The sequence below is a fragment of the Mus musculus genome, chromosome 10 (assembly GCF_000001635.26).
Source record: "Mus musculus strain C57BL/6J chromosome 10, GRCm38.p6 C57BL/6J".
NCBI classification, from domain to species: Eukaryota; Metazoa; Chordata; class Mammalia; order Rodentia; family Muridae; genus Mus; species Mus musculus.
In genome coordinates, this window is record NC_000076.6 from 31,688,158 (window position 1) to 31,706,647 (window position 18,490).

Sequence of the window (18,490 nt, forward strand, 5' to 3'; positions counted from 1 at the left end):
AGTTGGAGCACCATACATCAGCAGTAGCCCCTGTTAGCCTGGGCCAGCTACTGTCTACCTGTCCACGCTTACACTGACCATCAAGTATAATTAAGGGCAACTAATAGGGGTTAATCTTTTCTGTTTGGCTCCCCTACTCTAAGCTGTTTCCATATATTCGCCTTCTGATGAAGTACATATCACATTCTAACAACATCAACAGCTTATGTTATCAAAGGGCAATCATTATTTCATTTACAACATAATAGGAGCTGGAGCAATAGCTCAAGTGGTAAAATGTTGCCATATAAGCATGTGGCACTAAGCTTGAACAGCAACTTCCTTGTAATTTTAGTACCTGTGAAGCAGAGATGGGTGAATTTCTGGGGCTCACTAGCTAGCCTGCCTAATTGGTGACTCCAAGGTCTAAGTGAGAGACTCTACCTCATTAAACAAAGGGAATAGTTCCTGAGAACTGACTTTTGACCTCCACAGACATACCTGCATGTGCATTCCCCCCAAGGCACATGTGCACTTACAAGCACACATCTGAATATTTTAAATTTAAATTTAAAATCCCTTCTTATAAATTAACCAAAAATTAAAAAAAATATTTTATTTTATGGATATGGATGTTTTGCCTTCATGTATATACACCACTTTTGTGCCTAGTGCCTGTGAAGGTCAGAAGACAGGCAATGAATCCCCTGGACTAGAGCTACAAAGGTCATGAGGTACCAATGAGTGATGGATGGGAGTCACCCTTGGGTGCTCTGGAAGAACAGCCAATGTTCTTAACTGCTGAGTCATCTTTTTGGACCCAATCCAATTATATATATATATATATATATATATATATATATATTTTTTTTTTTTTTTCCTGGTGCCCTTTCAAGCTAGAATTGTAGAAGGTAGGAAAATCGTTCCACAGGTTATAGCAAGAATCTTGCAGGTAGTCTAAGTGAGATCTCAATGTTGCCAGAATTGACGTGAATGTTACATATAGCTGAGCTAGAACAGGGCCAGGCCTGGCAGTTCTTCTTCATGGCTGACCACTCCATGGATTGCATAGAACATTAGCAGCAGCAGTAGCATGCAAGGCTACTGGGCTTTCTCTGTCAGTGACATAATCACAACACACCAGGAGAAGAAGCAGGGTCTTTCAAGGATGGCTCAGAAACTTAATCATTTTTCCATTTATTTTTAAAATGCAAATTACACTAGTAAAGTCAAAAAAATCACTCTGTTAAAAATACATTCAGAATTAACAAATCCAAGAGGAGAAAAAAAGACTGATCAGGATAGTTAACTCTTGCTTTCAGAATATTAGGTTTATAACAAAAGTTCAGCCTAGAAAAATAGCATTCTTCACCAGGTTTTGAGGAGGATACAGCTGACAGCTTTGATGTTTCCCAGCTAGAATCACACTACTTTGCTTACTGCTCCTAAAAAGGCCCGCCCACTGACTACTCAAGAGTAGTCAACAACTGTTTCTGAAAACTTTGGTGGTGATGATATACTGACTTGGTGGAGAGTTGGCTGCAACTTAAAAGGAAACATGATAGCTTATATTACTCCCTCCCTACACATGTACTACAAGGTGGAATCCCATCCCAGCAGCAATGCAGTGAAACCTCATGTCAAAAGTCACATTAGAATAGCTTCTGGCATGTATAGTATTTATATTTTAGGAATAAAAGGACAGTACATTGGCAACTAGTTCCTCAAACATTAAACATGCATATCACTATAAAAACACCATATGAGGTTTCACTGATGTGTTTGCAACTGTCCATTTCACACATATAGGTATGCACTGACATATACAAGCCACTGGGAAAACTCAAGTGTGAGTGTTAAAACCTTTTTGTGCATGAAGTTTATGTTTCAATGGCCATTTTTAGTGCCTTCATTGAGTTTAAATGGGTTCAAATGGGCATGTGTTGCAAACATTTTTGCAAAGACAGCAACTGGCCTGTCTTAATGGAGATCTGAATGCAAAAAGGGTTAACCCAGAAACTGAAACTAAAAGAAAAGTAAATACCAAAAGAAAAGGAGTTGTTCCATGCCAATGTTTAACTTCTCAGTCTGAATTTCACTGCACACGAAGGTGATGTGCTAAAGAAAACTTGAATTTAGTGTCTCAAGTAGATTCAAGAAAAGCATGACTCATTCGTGTTACTGATAAGCTTGAGCTAATTATGTCTTCCACTAATGAAAACCAAAGAGTGCTTGAAAATATAAAACTAAATTGCCTAGTAGTTCAGAATATCCCATAAACACATTGATCTACTATTGTCTCCAAAGGTATCTCATTGCCAACTACGTCAACAGCACGTTTTTTTTCTTCTGCCACACTAATACAGAATTGGAATACAGTATAACACACAACAGATCCCCCAAATATCACAAAGAGATCTCAAAGATTCCACTAAGTTAACTATTGCACCCCACCCACCCGCCCCAAAAATAATCTTGTATGCTGAAGTTAGAAAAGAAAGTTCACCTACATTGGATCTTGGATTTGAATTAGATATAAAAGAGTAAACATAGCTAATACATAGTTGGTCTCTGTCATAGAAATCCACAACTGTTTCCTCTGTTAGGAAAAACGATTCGCAGAGACTTAGAAAAGCACTTAAAGTGCCAGAAAGAAAACCAACCAGTCAAGCCATTTCTGCTTTTAGTAGATTAATGAGTTTAGTAGAATAATACATTTTACTTTGTTCCACCATCAGAAGACCATGTTTAAGAGACATGAAGATGACAGTTACTGTTGTTGTTGGTTCTTTGTCTCTTTGTGGCCACTGAAGAGGCTCAGTAGTAAAACATCAATTTCTTACAGACACACTGGAGCTGCTGAGTGGTTCAGTCTTATTCCTTGATTCAATAGTCCGGAATTAATAGCAGTGTGTTCGCCTAAAGGATGTGACTGGGGGACATTTGCACTGAGAGTCTCGGGCACACAATGCAGGTGGTTTAAGGCAAGTATGTACAGTATAGCCTTTAGGGCAAACGACCTGCCATTTTGCATTTGGTACAAGGTCATCATGGCATGTTCTGTCTGACCAGTTTTTGCAAGTAAAGTAGCTGTGGTGTAATCAAGATGTATTGTATGGAGTGCAGAGAACAGGGTTCCAAACTTGTGTGCCTGGGTTAACTTGGCACCTCACAGAGCCAACTGGCTGGGCTGCAGATGGGTAAGTAGGGATCTGCAGAAGACACACATACAGCTCCTTTCCCACCTTCAAAGGTCTGGAAGAAGGGAACCTGCATTAAGGAAATCTAGGATGGGGGTATCCTGCATATTTATCAGTTTCAGTCAGAAAGAGGAGGTCCAGTGTAGTTGATGTGTGCATGATAATGGCAGTGGTGGGTGTGTGTGTGTGTTCACTCATGTGTCTATGTAGAAACTTCCTGTTTGGTCTGATAACATGTATGTGTATTTAAATCCATTTGCTTCTTGAGCTTCATAAAAGGCAAGAGGCCACCGCACAAATCATTTGAGGAGTCCATGGGCTGACAGACAGAGCCATCTGTGTTATTTTGACCTGAGAGAGAGAAAAGGTGCTTTTAATCAAGAGAGAATGCTAGATTGCTCACCCTACCCCCACTTCTCTAAGTATAAGAGCCAACAGAAAAAAAACAAAAACAAAAACAAAAACCAAAAAACAAAAGATTGGTGGAAAAAGAGAAAGCAGGATCTCAAATTGGGTTTTAAACAGTTTCTGCCTCCCCTCTATCCCTTAGTGCCATGTCATTGACAGAGGTCATCTATGATCATTCAGGGAACAGATGAAAATGAGCATGTACTGCCATCAGCTGCCAAAATGATACAGTGGTTTTATACATACTATCTAGTAGAATATAAGGCATTTGTATTATTAGGAAGGAGACACCATCTTGTCTATATGTGCCAGGACACATAGGCCAGGATGGCTCACAGTCTATCTAAGAAATTGAAGAGACCATCAAACAAAGGGTCAGGAAAAGTAGATGGTGCTCTCAGCTGTAACACTAGTAAGCTGGGTGAGTTCGGTTTTCCTGTTTCTAGAGTCAGTTTCAAAAAACAAAAACAAAAACAAAAACAACCCCCTCCCCAGATTTTTGTAGTCTGATGTATTCTATGGGATGTTCTACAGAAGAGGTGAAGGCAGAGTTTTGATTAGTCATTTCTCATGTACCTTTAAGTATCCCTAACATCTATATGTGAGTCCTTTGAAATGACCAGCATCTCACGAGCAATGAGATGTAAAAGCTGTCATGTAATTGTGATGTTCTCAGGCACTGATTCAGAAAACAATATCTGATTATGTTTATTTGGTACGTAAAGGTTTCTGTTTAAGAAAATTAGGGAACGTTTTGTCTTTCGGAAATTTAATTCTTAATGAAGATGTCTTTTTAAAATTCTTGTCCAAATATTAACATTATAATTACAAATATCTGATTGGAAACAATATGTTTGATACACACACACACACACACACACACACACACACACACACACACACATTCAGGAAAGAAAAAACATATTCAGGAGTGGGAAAAATATGTGTCATTTTTAGAGAACACAAACATTCTAGTTTTGTTGGGGGAAAAAAGTGGCTAAGGGCAGCTGCTAGAGAATCTGTACTCATTCAGTAGGCATTAGTCAGCTTCTACTCTAGCACTGTGTCTTCCTAGGACTGTCTGGCATCACTTGCTTATAGCTGAGGCACAAAAACTATTAAGAGTTGAGGAGAGGAGCTGGAGAGATGGCTCAGTGCTTAAGAGCACTGACTGCTCTTCCAGAGGTCCTGAGTTCAATTCCCAGCAACCACATGGTGGCTCACAACCATCTGTAATGGGCATCTGATGCTGTCTTCTGCTGTGTCTGAAGACAGTGACAGTGTACTCACATACATGAAATAAACCAAGCTTAAAAAAAAAAAGAGTTGAAGAGAGAGTATTTCAATAAAACACTGTGCCTAGTTCAACATACAAGGCTGCGATGAGGAGCTCAGGGAATCATTGCTACCTTTTGGAAAGAAAAGTGAAAAGGTCATTGAGGAATTTAGGATTATTAATTTGGCAGCTATGTGTAGGATGGGACAAAAGTTCTGAAATAATGAAACTGGAAACCTCAATGGTTGAACACGGGTGCTTGAAATAGGCAGTGGCTTTGGATGTAGAGGCAGAATCGTTATCTACTGTTTGGAGGGGGAATGCTTTGAATGTCATGTAGACTGCTGGATTTCTAAACAACTACAGTTTGTTTTTAATGAGTGGTGCTATTCAAACACTTGCAGAAAACTACAAGTGACACAGAAAAGGTCAAGCACAATACAAACATCATTCTCTTTTAAAAGAGAACCTAATGAAAAGTATCTAAAGATTAATCTGTTTGGAGTAGATGCTGAAGGAATCAAAAGGTAAATGACTTAATGGTGGAGGACAACAACAACAAACACATATCTTCAAAGAGAAGTTCACATTTTAAAATGAATTGGAAGCTTACTTTCTATTTTGATCTTCTCTTGCAATTCAGCATATCACTTGATGCTGAGATATAGAATTTGCTATCAGTTGTTATCCAAGGGAATTTGCCTAGACACAGATATAAAAATCAGGCTCTGGTTGCTTGTCTGTGCTCTTGAGTGCTACAGTTAAGGGTCTGATCAGTCTCAGTTCCAATGTTCCTGTTTCATTTTTGACTTTTACAATGATAAAGTATGGCTCAGAGCTTGATATTTTTTGAATATGTAGCCATCATTAGAGTGAATGAGCATTTGTCATCTAGATGAACACTCAAGACTATTTTGAAGAGCTGATAACCATTATATGAATACAACCAGCATCTATTGGGATTATACTGGTGCAGCCAGAGAGTAAACTACCTAAACTGTTAGAAAAATTTCAAACTATACATATTTTGTATAGTTTGTATAGAATTGTTATACACTAGAGGCTTTTAAGCCATGTAGATGATACTGAAGACTAAAGAAAACTTTAAAGACAGCCTTTTTTAATAAGTCTTTTTTTTAAATTGCAAAGAAAATGTTTTTAGATTCATACTACTCAAAACAATATTAATAGTAGAAAATGAAAATATATAATCAAGGGAAAGTTGCATGCAGGTTTTTTTTTGTGCCATGAGATATTTATTTGACTACCTGCTCATACCTCAAAAAAATATCTTTAAAGTCAAGTACTTACATGTACATTGGTTGAAGTTGTAAGTGAGATGTCTTCTGAGGCCCTTGGTATCCATAAGAATCAAAGCCACCTATGAAGTCAACTGAAAAAGGACAGTTGCATCTGTTAGTTAGCTTTACATAATAGATAGAAATGAGTGATCAAGGTCTCCACAAATTATAAGTATAAACTTAAAATTAATTAAATAAACTAAAAATGACTAATGATGAAAGAGAAGAAAAAAATAGTTTCTTGAAGGTAGCAATCTTTAGTCAACTGTGAAATTGAATTATGGCTTTACAATGTTCTCTATATTTCTCAAAAGGGAAAAATGTACATTTCTCAAGCAACTTAATTGGACTCATTAACTCCAATTGTCTCTTGCACATCAAAGATGGAATATGACTTTTTGGTTAATGTGAACATTTTTGGAGCACATTTAAAATGTTATATCATAAAACTAATCATCATGAACCAATTCCATGCATTGTCCAGAGTTGCAGATTACTACTAATATTATATATTCTGAGGTAAAGAGGACTGGTTGAATATCATGTAAATTAACTCAATATGGATATGCTTACCATATTATCTTGTGGTTTATAATCTAATACAAGAAGAAGTTAGGTGTGGAACAAAGTATAATCAATCACTCAAATGAGTTGCATACAAAGGTATTTAGTGAAAGACACAATAAGATACAATAAGAATTACCATAGCAAATGAAATTTTCCAAAATGGCTGCAAGAATATTCCCTATTCCAAATGTTCTTGCAAAGTAATATTGGTCTTCTTCCCATCCCACGGTTTGGACCTCTGATTGATTCTTCTCAAACTTGAATAGAGGCTTTGTGGCATGTTTGAGGCTTGCAGCAAGGATGTTATGCTGTTTTTAAGATAGATCATTAAGGGTCATTTATTTCCCTATTTTTCTCTTTGTCAGGATCTCTCTTGATACAGCCACCATACTGTGAGGAAGTCCAAACTAGTACAGAGAAACTGATAAGTACCAACATATTTAACCATTGTCTAGCAGGGGTCCTAGCCCATAACTTGTTAGATACACTTTGCTGGCTTGATTTCAGGTGCACATATTGAGGTTTTTGTGGTGAGATAAGAGGCAAAAACTATAAAAGGACTACAAAAGAGATGATATGAAAGAGAAAGACATGGAAATACAGGCTAAATAGGATTCATTCAGTGACCTTCATTTTTCCAGCAGCTTATTCTATTGGCTTTCTTTGTCTTCCTTTGGTTCTCTTGTTAATACCCTAGGGGGGTGCAGATAGCAAGTCTGGCAAAGCATGAAGTAATGGGGAGCCCATGACTATGCAACGAAGAAATCTTTTAACAGAGGCTATTCGTCTGTCGTGTGGTATTTGGCTCACAGCAAAACTTAGCAAAAGGTATAAGTCTCCTTATAGTGTCCCTTCTACCATATTCACATACATGTCTTTTCCCAATATTAATGTTCCCCATCAGAGCTGTATATTAGTTACAACTGATTAGCCTATATTGTTGCATCACTATCACCAGAAGTTAATAGTTTCCTCTAGGGTTCACTCTTGGTCTTGTACAATATATTGGGTTTGACAAATCCATATGGTATATGTCTCTCATATAGTATCCCTAATTGCCCCTTTGTGTAAAACTGTCCCTGTGCTCCCTTTGCTATGTTTCTTTCTTAGCTCCCATGGCAACTGACCTTTGTGTTTCAATAATTTTGCTGTTTTGAAAAGCATCATTGTATATGTGTGCATGCACGTGTGTGCATATGCATGTGTGTGTGTGTGTGTGTGTGTGTGTGTGTGTGTGAATCTGTGCACAGACAGAGGTTACAGGACAGCTTTATGGATTCAGTTCTCTCCTTCCACTTTCTGTGGTCTCTAAGCACTGAGCTCATGTCTCCGGTCTCTTGTGGGAGTTCTTCTCCCACTGTACTGTCTCACCCTTCCTCCTATTGTGTGTTATCTGATTGACTTCTTTCAATTGAATTTTCTTGTATGAATTTTTAGTTGTGTGTATGTACAGGTCCACAAGTTTGTACAGGTGCACACAAATGTTTGTGTACATGTGCATATATGGCTTTGGAGTTTTCCTTGGTTCATTTTCCAGACTGGTTTTTGAGACAAGGTCTCTCAAAAACCTTTGCCTGAAACTTGTGATTCAACTATGCTGGCTGGCCAGCATTGATCCATCTGGCACTTCCTCCCTAGCACTGAGACAGTTGTGTGTGCTACCACATCTGTTTGCTTTTTCCTCCCCCAGCTTTTTAGATGGGTGCTGGGGTGCAGGCTCAGGGCTTCATGTTTTCTGGGAATATATTTCACTGACTATCTCCTCATACCCTGTATCATATATGATCTATCTATCTATCTATCTATCTATCTATCTATCTATCTATCAAATAGCATGGCAGTGGACTTTATTTTAGTATTGAGAAAACCTTTTCCTCTAGTTTTATTTGAAGCAGATTCTCTTTTCTCATTCAGAGTGGAATGATATACCAAACATAGGGGAAGCAATGTTAGAAAGATGGAGGGCTCAAATGTTTCTGTGTACACCCTCCAAATTATAAATTCTAAAGTTGAGACAGCTTTAGAATCCAATCAAAGTTTTACAGAGTAAAGTGCTTTCATTTTTGAAATTGCCTATATTTCTACATTAGCCAATACAGACAATATCAGGATGATTAATAATTGACAATCATATTTAAAGTTTGTACTTTGAGAGATTTTTGTTCAAAAAGCAGAGTCAGTGTCTAAATTCAAAATGTATACATGTGCACTCTTGCCAACAAGGATATTTCACAAAGAATTAATTCCCTTAGATGCATTAAGAATGTTGGACATCATCAATCTGAGGTTCCCTTTTAGTAGAATGGTTTCCTCCACAGAGTTAGAGATTGGAATCTGTTAGGGCAGCTCAAGACCAACACAGAAGTAAGTAGAAAGGTCTCCACTGAAACTGAGACCAAGGCTTATTAAAATTTTGCTGCTTTGTGATATTTCATTGTTTTCAAGGCTTTCAGATGGATGGCATAAAAAGCTACATGGTAAATACAAGCCAAAGATTTTGGAATGAACTAAAGGCTAGATAACCTGAGGAAAAGAAGAAAAAGTTTCTTTCTTTCTTTCTTTTTTTTTTTTTGTTTTTTGAGACAGGGTTTCTCTGTGTACCCTTGGCTGTCCTTGAACTCACTCTGTAGACCAGGCTGGCCTCGAACTCAGAAATCTACCTGCCTCTGCCTCCCATCTACCAGCCTCTGTCTTCCAAGTGCTGGGATTAAAGGCCTGTGTCACCACGCCCGGAAGAGAAAGTTTCAAGTCCAAAAGATACACTTAGGTCTGAAAACAGTGGTTACTTCTTAAGGAGGAGCAATTTAGACCTTAAGACACAGGGAAATGTCAGGAGGGAATGAAGGGGGAACCTGAGATTGTGCTAGGGGGGCAGCCTGAGTATCCTAGAATTTGTTCTTCATTATGCATGATCAAAATGTCAGGGGGGATCAGATGAAGTTGGTTTATAATAATGGTATTAGGAAACAAAGCTCTAAAGGAATCAATATTGTTCTGATGATTTTGACCTTGATGAGAAACATGGGGCATGGTAGAGACTCCAACATTATTTGATCTATGAGAAAGCAGAAGCTATGATATAACTAAGGTTAACTTTTATCATTTCAAACATAATCAAACAAACTTAAGCTAGAAGTGGAGGGTGTGTTTTATATAGTTTATTGTTTGAAATACATGCCAAAGACTAACAGTCTTGAAAAGTTACATGTGGTCAATTTCTGGCTAAGTTAATTCCCGTTGGATGATTCTTTACATTATCTGAGGAGGAACAAGAAGGATCAGCTGTATCTAATGGATCACACAGTCAAGGTTATGGCTTTCAATGAAGTAGGTAAATCAGATTGTTCTTTAAACTATGTATGGTGTCTTTGGGATACCACATATAAAGACAGTAGTGGTTAAAAAACATTGAATTAGTTTTTAAAAGGTTGAATTACTTGGGGACTCACTTAACTTTAATAAAACTAGAGGAGGCTGGTGTTGTACATAGCCCTGGGGCTGATTATATTTGATGCCATTCTCCTGTGAGTGGCTGCAAACAACAAATGAGTCAGCACTCAGGTGATTTACTGTAAACCTGCTTCCCACTTTAATTTGTAAAATAAAGGAGAGCTGATGATTGGGCAGATAAAGGGAAGGTGGAGCAGAAGGTGGGGAGAGATAGAAGGAGAAAATGGAAGGAAGAAGAAGAAGAAGGAGGAGGAGGAGGAGGAGGAGGAGGAGGAGGAGGAGGAGAAGGAGAAGGAGAAGGAGAAGGAGAAGGAGAAGGAGAAGGAGAAGGAGAAGGAGAAGGAGAAGGAGAAGGAGAAGGAGAAGAAGAAAGCAAGCAGAGCAGATGCACATGGCCTAGAGAAACTGCAAGTTCTAAAGGGTCTCTTAGATGTGGAAGATGGTAATGTAGCAAGTAGAGCAGGACAATCTAGGTGCACAGCATGTGTTCATGTTAATTGAGTTGTGTCTTCATTGCTGGGGCATATTTGGGTTGGAGATTTACCTTAACAAACAACATACCCAACATATTGATTTGAATTCAACTAACCTTAGATAAAAATTCACTGCCTCCCAACCTCTGAATGGAGCTTGGGCAGTGACCTAGTCTGTAGCAGTATGGATTTGAAGCTGACTGGGTTTGAGGGGCCTACAGAGCATGGCAGAGAGGCTTCTACACCTGAGAGAGCCTTTCTGTGTTTGCTTCCCTGTATCCTTCTCTCCCCACCCTGCCTCCCCCATCTCCAAACAGGGATACAAACAACACAAGTCTTTTACACTCAGCTTCTCCCTATGAATAAAGAATTGGAAGAAAAAGGTACAAAGGGCTCTGGACCAGGTAATTCATTGATATAAAGGGAGAAACATAACCTTTTGATATTTAAAGATGGTATAAAGATGTATTCCTCTAATAAGTCATATAGGAGACTCATATTCTGTCTAATGTGGGCTCCATGGGAATTTTGGGTTTAAATCCTGATTTGACAAGCTGACTCTTATAAGCAGGTATAGAAAGGAAAGGGAAGGAAAGGAAAAGAAAGGAAAGGAAAGGAAAAAGGAAAGGGAAGGAAAGGAAAAAAGGAAAAAGGAAAGGAAAGAGGAAAGGAAAGAGGAAAGGAAAGAGGAAAGGAAAGAGGAAAGGAAAAAGGAAAGAAAAAAAAGGAAAGGAAAAAGGAAAGGAAAAAGGAAAGGAAAAAGGAAAGGAAAATAGAAGTGGGAATAAATTGTTTTAAAGATGGTATGATAAAGTCTTCAGGAGACTTATATTCTCTAACATGGACTCCATGGGAATTTTGGGTTAATATCCTGACATGAGATACTAGAAAGGCCTAAATAGGCTAAAATGTGTCTGATTTTGAATATTGTGGTTATTTTATTGTTCCTCTGGGACAGAGGGCAAGCTACAGGTTTTCCTGGTTGCCAGCTGAAGGATATGCTGATTTGGTTTGGGGGAAAGGTTTTGTCTTTGTGTTTTTTGAAAAGGTGATTAAGGTGTTTACATCTTCCAGAGTTATATGGATCAGGTTAGATAGAGGGAGACCCCCTGAGGAACTAGACTCCAGAGAATGAAACAAAAAGGTTCAGTTGATGATACTAAAATTTTGTTTTGAGATTTATATAGTACAGAATATACAGCCTTGGTGAATTTCATCATCAGACATGCTGAACTGATTGATCTGCCTGAACTCCTGATGTCTTGGTTTTTCATCCAAATCCAGTAAGGACACAGACATCAGACACTAGTACAATCATTGGTGTGGCCAACCAACCCCCCCATTTCCTTACCTTTCCCCCTCCCTTAAAAAAATATCTCAAAGCCCATATTCAGCTTGAAGAAGTTATGAAGATTCGTCATCCCAGTTCGCTAAGCTTTGGGGCTGGAGGTAATTATAGGTTGTCTTTAATAGTAAAAATTTTGAAGTACAGGGCTTAGACCCAGTCCTTCTATTGCTGTTACTATGAACAGATCTGAGATGTTTAAGCCTGTAAGTTAAGGGCCAAATATGAAATTCATGGCTCTGAGTTTATTGTTAGGGTGTTTTCAATTATTTTAATCAGAAATGGCTGAGGGTAGGTAACAGAGAACAGTTCAGATTACTTACATAGATAGTTGGTTTTCAAAAACATCAAAAGTCCACATAATGTGACGTTTAATGTTATTCATTTGTTGAGACTAGTCTGCTCCTGACAGATTTCCCTGTTTTGGATTCAAAGAAGAACCTGAGCATCTTTGTGTTACTCCAGTTGTGGCGAAAGAGTCACTAGGCAAGAATTGCCTTATTTCATTTACAGACATAATACTGTGCGAAGAAAGGACACAATTATAGGTTAGGACAGCTTGATTCTGCAGAGACAGAGTAGGCTAGTCCTTAATATTCCTGTTTTTCTAAGCCTGTCAGATGACCCTGACCAGCAGGCTGAAGACTGATGCTCCAACATGTTGAAGTAAGAGACTGTCCAAGTGATCAGTGGTCTCTATAAACTGGCTAAATTTTGGAAGCAGTGTTAGGCTTCCTATATATTTTCAGTTAATACCAGTCGTTCTTGGATTTCTGATGGCATTGAAAAAAACTACATAGTCTCCTAGGCAACACAGGGTTTTTACTTTGAGATGAACAGATTTGAGAGGGTGGTTTTCAGATGGCATTAAATCTAAAGCCAAAACTTAGTCAGGTGAAGAACTATAGTCTTTTAAGTAAGGTTAGATTACAGAGGTTCTATTTAACTAATAAGTGTGATGGACTAGGTGTTAGGTCTCTTGTACTTTATAAATTACAAACTAGTAATAGTTATGTCCAATTATATATGAGATAAAAGTCTTTTAATTGGACAGAAAGGAGGAAATGTTGTGAATATCCCTGGAGCCAATTATATTTGATATTAATTCCATTCTCCTGTGAGGTGCTAAGAACAAGGAATGAGTCAGCACTCAGGTGATTTCCTGTAAACCTGCTTCACACCTTAATTTGTAAAATAAAGGAAGAGTGGGCAGATAAAGGGAGTGTGGAACAGAAGGTAGGGAGAGAGAGAGAAGAAGGAGAAAATGATAGATAAGAAGAGGAAGAGGAGGAAGAGGAGGAGGAAGAAGAAGAACAAGAAAGAAAAAAAAAGCAGAGTAGAAGCACATGGCCTGGAGAAACCACAAGTTCTAAGGGATGTGGAAGATGGTAATGTAGCAGTAGATCTGCCCAATCTAAGTGCACAGCATGTGTTCATATTAATTGAGTTGTGTCTTCATTGCTGGGGCATATTTGGGTTGGAGATTTACTGCAACAGGTTGGCAAGATGGCTCAGAAATTAAGAGCACTGACTACTCTTCCAGACGTCCAGAATTCAATTCCAAGCAACCACACAGTGGCTCATAATCATCTAGAATGAGATCTGGTGCCCTCTTCTAGCATGCAGGCATATATTGAGGCAGAACACTGTATACATTTTTCAAAAAAGCCAGAGGAACAGGGCGTTTTCTGTGTGATTGTGTCTCTTAGAAATGTCAGAAGCATTAGTCATAAAATCTCACCAACATGCTATCAACCTCATCAACCTATCTCATCAACTCATGCATAACCTGAACAAGGATAACACCAATAGATATCGTAATATGGAAGAGTCAAAGCCCACAAGGCCTCAATTCTAGGCAAAGAACTATAGGTATCAAAAGAATTTTGAGAGTGGGAGAAATTGTCTTTCCCATGGATGAACACACAAATGTTTATCCAGTACCAAATGGTCAACCATTTGTATTGGCTGAAAAAAGGATATGTACTGTAATGTTAACTGACTGTAACATATAACTGTAACATATACTGTAGTATGTAACAGACTTAACAGGCTTATCTATCTATCTATCTATCTATCTATCTATCTATCTATCCTGAGGAAATAAACTTAGAGGAAGAAGTGGCAGGCTATGAGGGAGAAAGATATAGCCAGATGAAAGACGAGTTAATCAGTTACAGAATAACATGAAAGCAGCTAGAGACAAATGTCAAATCTCTGCGTGGTCTCCGGGCCCTCGACCTCTGGGTCCTAGTGTACCTCCGCCCTATGTGCAGAGGTATCATTCAGACTCATTCATTTCAAAAGAGGAACAGAGAAAAGTGCAGCAAGAGTTCCCAGTCTTTGAAGGCACCGATGTCGGACATGTTCACGCCCCGGTGGAGTATATACAGATTAAAGAACTTGTGGAGTCAGGCCGTAACTATGGAGTCAATGACAACTTTACTGTAGCCCAAGTCGAAAGGCTTGCGACTATGGCAATGACCCCCGAGGCATCAGGCCATTACAGGTCTGGCAAATAGATGTCACTCATATTTCCTCCTTTGGAAGAAATCAATATTTACATGTTTTCCATTGACACCTGCTCTGGTGTTATGTTTGCTACACCTTTAACAGGTGAGAAAGCCTCTCATGTTATACAGCACTGTTTAGAAGCTTGGAGTGCTTGGGGCAAGCCCACAATCCTTAAAACTGATAATGGGCCAGCATATAACTCTACTAAATTTCAGCAATTTTGTCATCAAATGGATGTCACTCACCTGACTGGCCTTCCTTATAATCCTCAAGGACAAGGCATTGTGGAATGTGCCCACCGTACACTCAAGTCTTATTTTATAAAACAAAAAGGGGGAGTTGATGAGACTCTGCCCTCAGTGCCAAGAGTAGCTGTATCCATGGCACTCTTCACACTTAATTTTTTGAATCTTGACGAGCAAGGTCACTCTGCAGCCGATCGACATATCTCAGTCCCTGATAGACCAAAAGAAGTGGTGAAATGGAAGAATGTCTTATCTGGTCTGTGGAAAGGCCCGGATCCTATTTTGATAATATCCAGGGGAGCTGTTTGTGTTTTTCCACAGAGTGAAGACAACCCATTTTGGCTGCCGGAATGACTCACCCGAAAGATAGTAATCAAGGATGGTGTGGAAGATGCTGACCTCCCGAGGACTACTCCTGATCCTGACAATGCTGAACTTGTCTCAGGTTCCTAGTATGATGGGCGAACAGAGATGGGCCATTCTCTCGACTTTCCCTAAACCAATGCCAGTTTGCCATGATGCCATAGTTTTTCCAAAATTCTTTACTACTAATAAAACATTAGATTTACCATATCTACCCTATGATCCCACCGGAGCACCATTAGGAGAAAATCGCTCTTTATTAGAACAGGGTTCTTTATGTTTTCAAATTAATGGACCAGGAAAATGTATCAACCTCACAGCCCGAGCCTTGGGGATGTTTAATGAGCACCGAGGAGGCTGGGTGAGCACAATCCAAGATACTTCCAACGCAGATATAACCATTACAAATTGGACCTTCTGGCAGGAGGCAATTTGGGTTAATGGTACATTTCCATCACCTAACTTTTCAGACAAAGAACGCCCCCCCCCAACCAAAAATAGCCCCTCATTGTAGCTTGGAAGATGAAGGGCTGAACCTGCTTTGGTCTGATTGTCAATCCTCCATCACTCGTTCGGAAGATCAGAGCAAAACCTTTTCCTTTTCTCCCAACATGATGGCTGACCCAGAGAAGGAATTTGTTATGAAAAAGGGACTTTTCATACAGGACTTTAGAATTCATCCCTTTCACAAGTGGGTGCTTTGTGGAGTCAATGGCAGTTGTACAGAACTCAATCCTTTGATCTTTTTCCAGGGAGGAGCGGCTGGAAAGGCTTCTTTTACTGGCATCTCAAGATTTGCTCAGTATTGGGGAATACATGCTGCCTCCCTGGACTCTTATGGATATACTAATAACAGTGTAGAGATCACTGGGTTCAATAAAACTTTGGTAAGCCAGATTAATTATCCACCTACCCCAGTCTGTGTTCCCCCCCCCCCTTCTTGTTTATACTTTCAAATGATTCATTTGAAGTCTGTTCCAATGATTCTTGTTGGATTTCTCAATGTTGGGATGTAACAAAGGACACCTGTGCCATGGTGGCACGGATCCCACGTTGGATCCCTGTTCCGGTGGAAACACCCTCCACCTTATCCCTGTTTCGACCAAAAAGAGATTTTGGCATTACTGCTGCCGTAATCATAGCCATTTCAGCCAGTGCAGCTGCTGCTACAGCTGCAGGGTATGCTATGGCTAACATGGTTCAATCAGGCACAAAATTAAATCAGCTTTCAGCAGATCTGACTGATGCCATCACTGTCCAAACTTCTGCTAGTACCAAGTTAAAGGGAGGGCTGATGATTTTTAATCAGCGCCTTAACCTGGCGGAGGAATAGATAGGCGTCCTATACCAGATGGCCCAGTTGGGTTGTGAAAGAAAGTTGGGCACTCTGTGTATTACCAGTGTACAATATAAAAATTTTACTCATGCAGCTAATCTGTCTAGACAGCTTTCCTTGTATCTTGCAGAAAATTGGTCCGAGGGATTCGATGAGACTCTTGAGGCCCTGAGGGTGGCGGTTTTAAAGATCAACTCAATGCGAGTGGACCTGTCATTGACAGAGGGCTTCTCCTCCTGGATTTCATCTGCATTTTCTTATTTTAAGGAATGGGTGGGGGTAGGTTTATTTGGTGTTGCCACCTGCTGTGGACTTGTGTTCATGCTCTGGTTGGTTTGCAAGCTCAGAACCCAACAAACAAATGACAAGGTTGTGATAGCTCAAGCACTTGTTGCCATTGAGCAAGGGGCCTCCCCTGAAATCTGGCTATCTATGCTCAAGAATTAGTTAACATTGGTGGCTGGCCTCTTTTGTAGAGTTTGCCCTAGGTCATTTAGTAGTTACTGTCACATAGCACTGCCGTATCCAGGGACGGGCAACTTTCCTCATGCACAGATCAACCTAAGACACGGGGCCCTGTGGCGATAGGGTTACCCTATGACGGGAAAGGCTGTGACATTAGAGGAACGACCTAAGACAAGAGCCACAGCGGATGGGCATAATTACACAGACCTAGTCCAGCTTCATTTTAATAAAACAAAAAGGGGGAGATGTGGAGAGCCGTGCCGCGAGCAATCGCCATTATAAGATGGCGCTGGCCTCCGCAGTGCCTAACTAGTAAACAAGCCTTGTACGCAGGTGCGGGAGTGAACTCACGCCTAGTCACTGCCCATCTTGGGGCATAGTAATGGGGTGATGGGCGAGCAACGAATCAGGAGCTGGCACGCCACACCAGGTGCTGAAACGCCACGGCTGAGGGCTTTATAAGCAACACCATTTTCCGGGGTCGGGGTCTTCCCTCCTGAAGAAGCAATAAAGCTTGCCGCAGAAGAACCGGTGGTTGCGTCTTTCTTGCCGGTCGAGTGAGACGCGACACCATCACACTATCTATCAATCAATATTGGTAATAACAAAAAAAGACACCATGAATTTGAAAGAGAGTAAGGGGTTAGGAGGAATGAGAGTGCTTGGAAGGCGGTGCAAAGTAGGATGAATGATGTATTATTATAACCTCAAAAATACAAAAAATGAAAAATAAGACTAAAGTAGAAAAAATATGTTTAATGGCACATTGGGCTATTTTAAATGTCTTTGATATAATTACATAAGTGACCAAAGTACTACCATCTTGTCCGATCTTAGTTGAATTCTTTTTTATGTCTGCTTCAGGTGTTTTTCTGCTTTTATCCCCTGAACACTCACATACTCCTTGGTAATGCATATATAATCTAATTGCCCAACCCAAAAATATATACTTAAGTAACCAAGGTTTCCAGGTTCTCCTGAGCTAAACCTGACAATGACATCATTGTGGTATTCTCCTTTATATGTGCTGCAGCCTTGAGCATTAGTACTAATAGTATTCCAGTAGCATTAACCTGCTCTTGGTGTCTGGCTTTAAATAAAGGACTATAATTTGGCTTTATATGTGTTATGGTCTGTAACCTCCTCACCTGGACTCTAACAATTATATTGAATAAATGCCATATAGAGGCTAAATCATAACTTGCCTAAAGGATGGTGTTATAAAATATGTAACCCGTACTATTTCTCTGTTACTCCTTCCATGGATACTTTGTTCCCCTTTCTAAAGAGGTTTCTGAGCTTCTGGGCTAATATCCACTTATCAGGGAGTGCATATCATGTGTGTTCTTTTGTGATTGGGTTACCTCACTCAAGATGATATCCTCCAGATCCATTCATTTGTCTAAGAATTTCATAAATTCATTGTTTTTTAATAGCTATATAGTACTCCATTGTGTAAATGTACCACAAAGTTCAGAGTAGAGCCTGAAGGAATGACTATCCAGAGACTGCCCCACCTGGGGATCCATTCTACAAACAACTACCAAATCCAGACACTAGGCAGATGC

General features: G+C 39.5%; 1 protein-coding gene across 2 annotated transcripts in view; it reads right to left on the bottom strand.

Annotated features, from left to right (window-relative positions):
• Nucleotides 1–1,152: 1,152 nt before the first annotated feature.
• Nkain2 (Na+/K+ transporting ATPase interacting 2) overlaps nucleotides 1,153–18,490 on the bottom strand; it is a 1,207,865-nt gene continuing 1,190,527 nt past the window's right edge. The window contains exons 6-8 of one of the 2 annotated variants that reach the window (XR_003948726.1): nucleotides 6,175–6,256; nucleotides 5,477–5,565; nucleotides 1,153–3,530 (exon numbers count right to left, since the gene is read on the bottom strand). Coding sequence is in view for 1 of the 2 variants with exons in the window: in NM_001013411.2 (NP_001013429.2) it covers nucleotides 3,521–3,530; nucleotides 6,175–6,256 (92 nt within the window). In the remaining variant the exon portion in view is untranslated. The remainder of the gene's footprint in view (nucleotides 3,531–5,476; nucleotides 5,566–6,174; nucleotides 6,257–18,490) is intronic. The other variant, NM_001013411.2, reaches the window with a different exon arrangement.